Source organism: Formica exsecta, unplaced genomic scaffold, assembly GCF_003651465.1.
Source record: "Formica exsecta isolate Colony F162 unplaced genomic scaffold, ASM365146v1 scaffold218, whole genome shotgun sequence".
Taxonomy (NCBI): Eukaryota; Metazoa; Arthropoda; class Insecta; order Hymenoptera; family Formicidae; genus Formica; species Formica exsecta.
Window position 1 is genome coordinate 1,378,613 of NW_021849477.1, and position 6,102 is coordinate 1,384,714.

The window sequence follows — 6,102 nt, forward strand, 5'->3', positions numbered from 1 at the left end:
ATAATGTTTTAATATTATTAAATATATTTTACAAATTTCTGATAGGATTTTACAAAATTGTCTGGACATATGCGTTAAATTAAATTTGACATTTACGATAAGATGATATATCTACAATTATTTCGTGCTACCAACAATAAAATGAAAATGAAAGAAATTATTGGAAAGAGAAATTAGAATAATTATATTTTATAATAATATTGCATGATAGCATGCATTGTTAAATACTTAGGATAATCCCAAGTGAGCTGGATTGACCAAAGTAAATTTCTCTATACATTCAATCAGCCATATAAGTGGCAAACTCTTGATATGCGGCATTTTGTATTTAATACGTGGTTCGCCTTTGCCTGGCATATATATAATATAATGTGTACATTTATACAAAGGATGAGACAAATTATTCGCAATGTGAAAAGGTATCACTTGCATCATATCCTTCAGATCCTCTGGATTTGGTTCTCTAGTAAGAACTGTTCCGTCTCCTGCTTTCACAAGTCGTATCAAATCATCTTTTCTTAATTCTACATCGCCAATCTGATAAGTTGTATCTGTTTGTAAAGCAAAATAAAAGGAACAGTTGTTGAATAGGCGTGGATTTTGATTTTCCGCGTTTTGTCTTGCTCTTTTTGGGATATCAGAAGTTGGTGCGCCATTAACTTCAAACAATTCAAAATCCATATTAGATATGTCATCCATATCTTCTGCCAGTCTAATCCCTTTAAATAAATTGTACAACTTTATTAAGTTATTTAAAAAATAATGATTACAAACACATAATTGTTTTATCTTACAATCACTATTAAGAAGCCAGCTGCCATGGACAATTGTAAATAAGATATCTAATGTCAATTTTGTAATGTTCCGTTCATTTACTTCCACTATGACATGTGTAACAGATGATCTGAAATATAAAATTGAAGTATAGATTTGATTACACATGCTCTGATATTTTGTTGCTAATTATAAGAAAGAAAAATTGTACCTATATGTAGTCAAAATCTTGAACTTATGTTTTGTGGCTATGAGACCAAGCAATTTCTGATTTTCATGTTTTAAATTTGAGGCATAAATCACAAATTTATCACATCTTACATATAATGATGTATTTAGTGTTTGATTAATACTTTTGTCCAATATCTTTTCAGACGAGGACTGTACATTCATCAAAAGTTGTCGCATCTTCTCTGATTTACAATAGTCTCTGCGTAGTCAAATTAAGAGATTGTGTAAGAGAAATAAAACTTTCTAAATAGTCTCTCTATCTTATAATACTATAATGTATATATACATACATAGGTTTTTTGCCATATTGATCACGTAAGTTCTTATCAGCATGATGATCCAATAATAATTTAGCTTCTTCAATTCTATCAAATTCAGCAGCTTCATGCAGTGGAGTTTTGTTATTATAACCTGATATATTAGGCAATGCTCCACAACTTAGTAGTAATTTACATATTTCAGTATATCCATAATTGACTATCTCTTGCTAAAATATTGTACAGAAAGACAATAATTTAATCTTGAAGAAAATGGCATAAAAATATAATAAAAAAAATCAATTTACCAATGGTGTCCAACCTGCATTATCTTTTGTGTTAGGATTTGCACCAGCTATTAACAAATGTTTAACTTGTTCAGCATTTCTCTATAGATAGTAAATGAATATAAATATAAATAATTTGTTATAATTTGTAATTTATATTTAATATATGGCAATATGTAATATATAACAGTAATTTAATTCAAATAAAAAAATAATCGTAATATTAAACTGAAAATAATAAGAAAGAGATTATAACAGTATTTGGTATATATACCTTTAAACATGTAATATGCAATTGTGTTTCTCCTTTTGAGTTTGGTTTATTTATATTCTTCCTAATATAAGAATGTTTTCTTGGTGTACTTAATATTTCAGACACTGTATTGTCTAATGATATATTAGATACATCCACAATATTGTCCCATATATTTTTCCTAATATATTTATATTATTAATTACACTAACAATATTAGTAAATACATATTGATATGATACAATAATAATCATTTCATAGTAGCAACTTTTCACAACTTTGTATTTAAAGAAAATCGAGTCAAACCTTTTAATAATTTGTGCAATAGTATCGCATCCCTGAATAAGAGTTGATACTAAGCAATCAGGATTAATTTCGCACGGCTGTAGAGGTATATCACATTTAACACATATTGTCTCAGACTTGATACAATTATGACAAAAGAAATGTCCACAATTTGTGAGTCTTACAGGAGATATTGGTTTAGAGCCACTGGAAAAAGATTGATATATAATTAATATAAGAAGTCTAAAATAGAGATATCAATAAATATATATATAAAATATGTAGAAGCAATATTTGCTGAATAAAGTTTATAAAAAAGCGTACTTTCGTGAAAAAATCATGAATACCATTTGATATTGTTGTCACTTTGAGTTACTTTACCCAAACTCTGATTTAATCGATCATTAATTTGTCAGCAATATCTTACAATATTTTGTTTGTGGATAGAATTACTGATTATTAAATTAATTGTAATTTGATCAAAATAATCTTTAATAAACAGAAATTTATAATGTAATTACAAATTTATAATGTAATTACCATTTTCCACAAACCAGGATACTTGCAAAATCTTGTAACGCTTTAGCGGTATTTGTCCACGAAATATCCATTTTTGTGAAATGCTTTACCAATTTTTCAAATTGTATAATATTATTATAGATACATATAAACAATTCTTTTTTTTATTTATGTATTTTTTTTTAGATTTCCACCCATTTGAATATATATCATCAAAGAGAAGAAAAGGCCCGCCGTTTTTCGTGAGACAGTTTTTCTAGCTGGTACAGTGGCGCTAACTAGATCCATTTTAAAGCCAGCGGAACTACATGGCCAGATCTACTTTATGATGCCACGGTAAAACAACCTATTGGTGCATGTCCGTGCTAAACACATTGTGGATCAAAAATGCGGAGGGATATTATGGATTTATTAATGTTTTATTAGCTGCGCGCGATGTTTTGTCATTCTAGTATATACTACAGACATAATAAATTATAATTGAAGTATTTTTATCTATATGCGCATGTAAAATGAAATAAATTTTCTTAAATAAATTTTCTTAATAATTTTTTTCCTAATTTTTAAATATAACATGTAGAAGTTATTTACAATAAATTGCTTTTACTTGTTTTTTATTCTTGAAAAGTATTAAGCATTTTAAACATTATCAAATCATGCCTTTAATTTATATAACTTTTTTAATGAATATATATATTACTCAATTAATTTTTTTATTTATGAATTTATTGTTAGTTGGATTCACTAGTGCGCACCGATGCACATTAAAAGCTATATTTGACAAATTTATATATAAGCATAATTAATTATATTTTCCTATAGTTTTAACCGTGTTCTATGGTTTTTTTTAAGTAGCTTTAATTGTTGACACCGTTAATTAATTTTTTCACGTTTATATGATCGCCGGTGATACTATCAGCTATCAGATTTTCGCAAAATGTCATAAAATGTCAAAAAATCGCGGTATCTTGTGCAATATTGTTTTTTTAGCGTATAAAATATTAAAAGTGTTTTTTCTATCTTGTGGAAGTCCATGCAGAATTTTAATTAAAAGGCCGGAAATGCGAAAATAATAATTTTCTTAAGACATTTAGATATGTATTTGTACGATATTAATTTCAAAAACGACTAAAACTCCCTTTTCTCTATTATTGTCTTTTTCACTTTTATTTTAATTAAAAATATCAATAGAAAAAATATAACTACAGTATCTCTCTTAGTCTGACTCTTCCCCTTCGACCTGTCCGGCATGGGTGACCCTACCGGTAACTATTAACGTTTTTGAGTAAAACAAATTTGATCGCTTTGAGAGCGATTAAACCCAATTTACCATATATATTTGACTAAAAATAGATTTTGAGAGAATCTGATTAATATAAATAATATAAAGTTAATTATTATATGTTCTCCGTTTTTGACGTTATTTTGTCTTTAAAATACAAGATTCTTTGCCCTGATTAATCAATTATCGATTACTAAAATATTTCATTGATTAATCTATATAATAATTCAAGTATTCCTAATAACCCAAGACGGAGTATATGACGTCATTAATCGGTCTCACAATCAGGAAGATCAAACTTGCTTCATTCGAAAACGCTATATATTACCGCCGGCATAGCTCTCAGGTTCGTTAGAGCACACAAACCTCCTCACCCGGCAAATGCCTTCGTTAAGGTGGAGATACCATCGAGGAGGAAAAATTTTTATTTTAATTTTCTTTTAATTAAATATTCGAAATATTCGTATAATGCAGAATTTACTAGAAATTTTTAGATCAAATATGGCTGATAAGCAACGATTAATGCAATATTTATGATTAATGATCAACATGCAATTACAAAGCTTATTAAATTCCATATAATGCAAATAATTATGACCAAAAGAATTGTTAATAAAGTTATCGATTATCTTTTAATTGTATAAAAAAATACTTGGACTACAGCATTTTGCCTAGACTTTCAAAGAAAATATCCGAAAAAAGATAGACGAAGCTTCGATGTAAATCAACGATTAAAACATGAGATAAACCGCGATTTAAAATTTACGACAAAAACGCGACGAATAAATAAATCAACGATAGCCGTCATACTCGATTTCAATGTACATGTAATTTTGAAACAATGAAAGGAACGATATAATTACTATATACTTAAACGGAAATGTTTCGACGGACATTTGGAGCGCTTTCTATAATTGCGTCTGTAATATAGGATATTTGTGAATACAAAACGCTCGATTAATTTTCAAATGCGTGATTTTATTTTGTTATTTTATTTATATCAAATTTCGCGATTGAGAATAATATATATATATCGTTTCGCGGAAGATTGGCTAAACAATGGATAAAACTTTAATACCGTTATAAAAAAATTGCGTTATCGCCGCGTTCAATGGAGGATAACTGGCTCAACGACTTGATCAGATCAAAATCCCTCCGCCAGATAATACGTCGGTTAATATCCGACAAAGACAAGAACAATCCTAAAAGTGGAGAACGGTCAAATTCTTGCTTCTCATCGGACCACGCATAAGATCAATCCGCAAAGAAAAGTTAAGTGTTCCGTTGAATATCAGGGACCCCGCTATAGGAGGGAACGAATACCAGATCTTCCGGACTACTCCCGATAGCAATAATTTCGGTAACGAATCAACGACAGTTACCATTGTCATAATCTTTAATTCATGAGATTGAAATTCGTTTAAGAAAATGTGTTCTTTTATTATCAAGAAATATACTCTTTATTGAAAATTAAATGGATATAACAATTTTTATAAAAATGTGGTTACGAACGACTATATTTATAAATAATAAAATACATGCATCGTTATTATAGCTAGTGTTAAATGTGCGAGTACATATAATTCTCGGGTACCAATTGTTCGAGACGAATCAAACCCGATAAAAGTAAAATTTAAAAAAATTTAATTTGAATACTTTGCAACAAAATAAATCAGAATAATATCAAGCATAATTATAATAACTCTAAGCTATATATATAATTAATCTTTTTACTTAAATAGAATTTAAATACATTAATTTGTCAATATTTCACTGATATCGGGGTACCCATTCGATTTGTCTCGAAGTTTTAAAGTATACGCACATTTTATGTTACATTCATAATATTCAAAAAAAGTTAAAAGTTTTTGAAATAGTATATTAATTTGCGCATGTATTTTATTAAATCTATAGAATAGTATATCTATATATCTAAAAACTATCCAGGATGCATTTAGAATGTCAAGGTGTCCAATACCTGCAAATGATTTCTTAAAAAAAAACCACGAAAACTAATGTTAATATCCTCAGTGCCTAGAAATATTTTCTCAAAAAAAGAAAAATTATATTAATGAAAAATTAATTAATAAAATACATTCGTTCGAAATCATAATTTTTGTATCAAAAAAAATCAATAGAAACGGGCAAATTAATTGCAATTTGAAATTGCTTAAAAAATGAAAATTTATCTATAGACAGGAGTTATACTTCATA

General features: G+C 27.9%; 1 protein-coding gene across 2 annotated transcripts; it reads right to left on the bottom strand.

Moving 5' to 3' along the window:
• Window positions 1-6: 6 nt before the first annotated feature.
• On the bottom strand, window positions 7-3,061 carry LOC115235274 (BRCA1-associated RING domain protein 1-like). Of its 2 annotated transcripts, none has more exons than XM_029806937.1 (8): window positions 2,628-3,061; window positions 2,109-2,294; window positions 1,824-1,983; window positions 1,571-1,651; window positions 1,296-1,492; window positions 986-1,204; window positions 795-904; window positions 7-719 (listed from the first exon to the last, which is right to left on the bottom strand). In XM_029806937.1, the coding sequence occupies exons 1-8, from the start codon at window positions 2,696-2,698 to the stop codon at window positions 229-231; spliced, it is 1,515 nt and encodes a 504-aa protein (XP_029662797.1). In that variant the 5' UTR covers window positions 2,699-3,061; the 3' UTR covers window positions 7-228. The 2 variants fall into 2 exon arrangements, with proteins under 2 accessions (XP_029662797.1, XP_029662798.1); XM_029806938.1 differs by lacking the exon at window positions 2,628-3,061 and adding an exon at window positions 2,412-2,562.
• Between the last annotated feature and the right edge of the window lie 3,041 nt (window positions 3,062-6,102).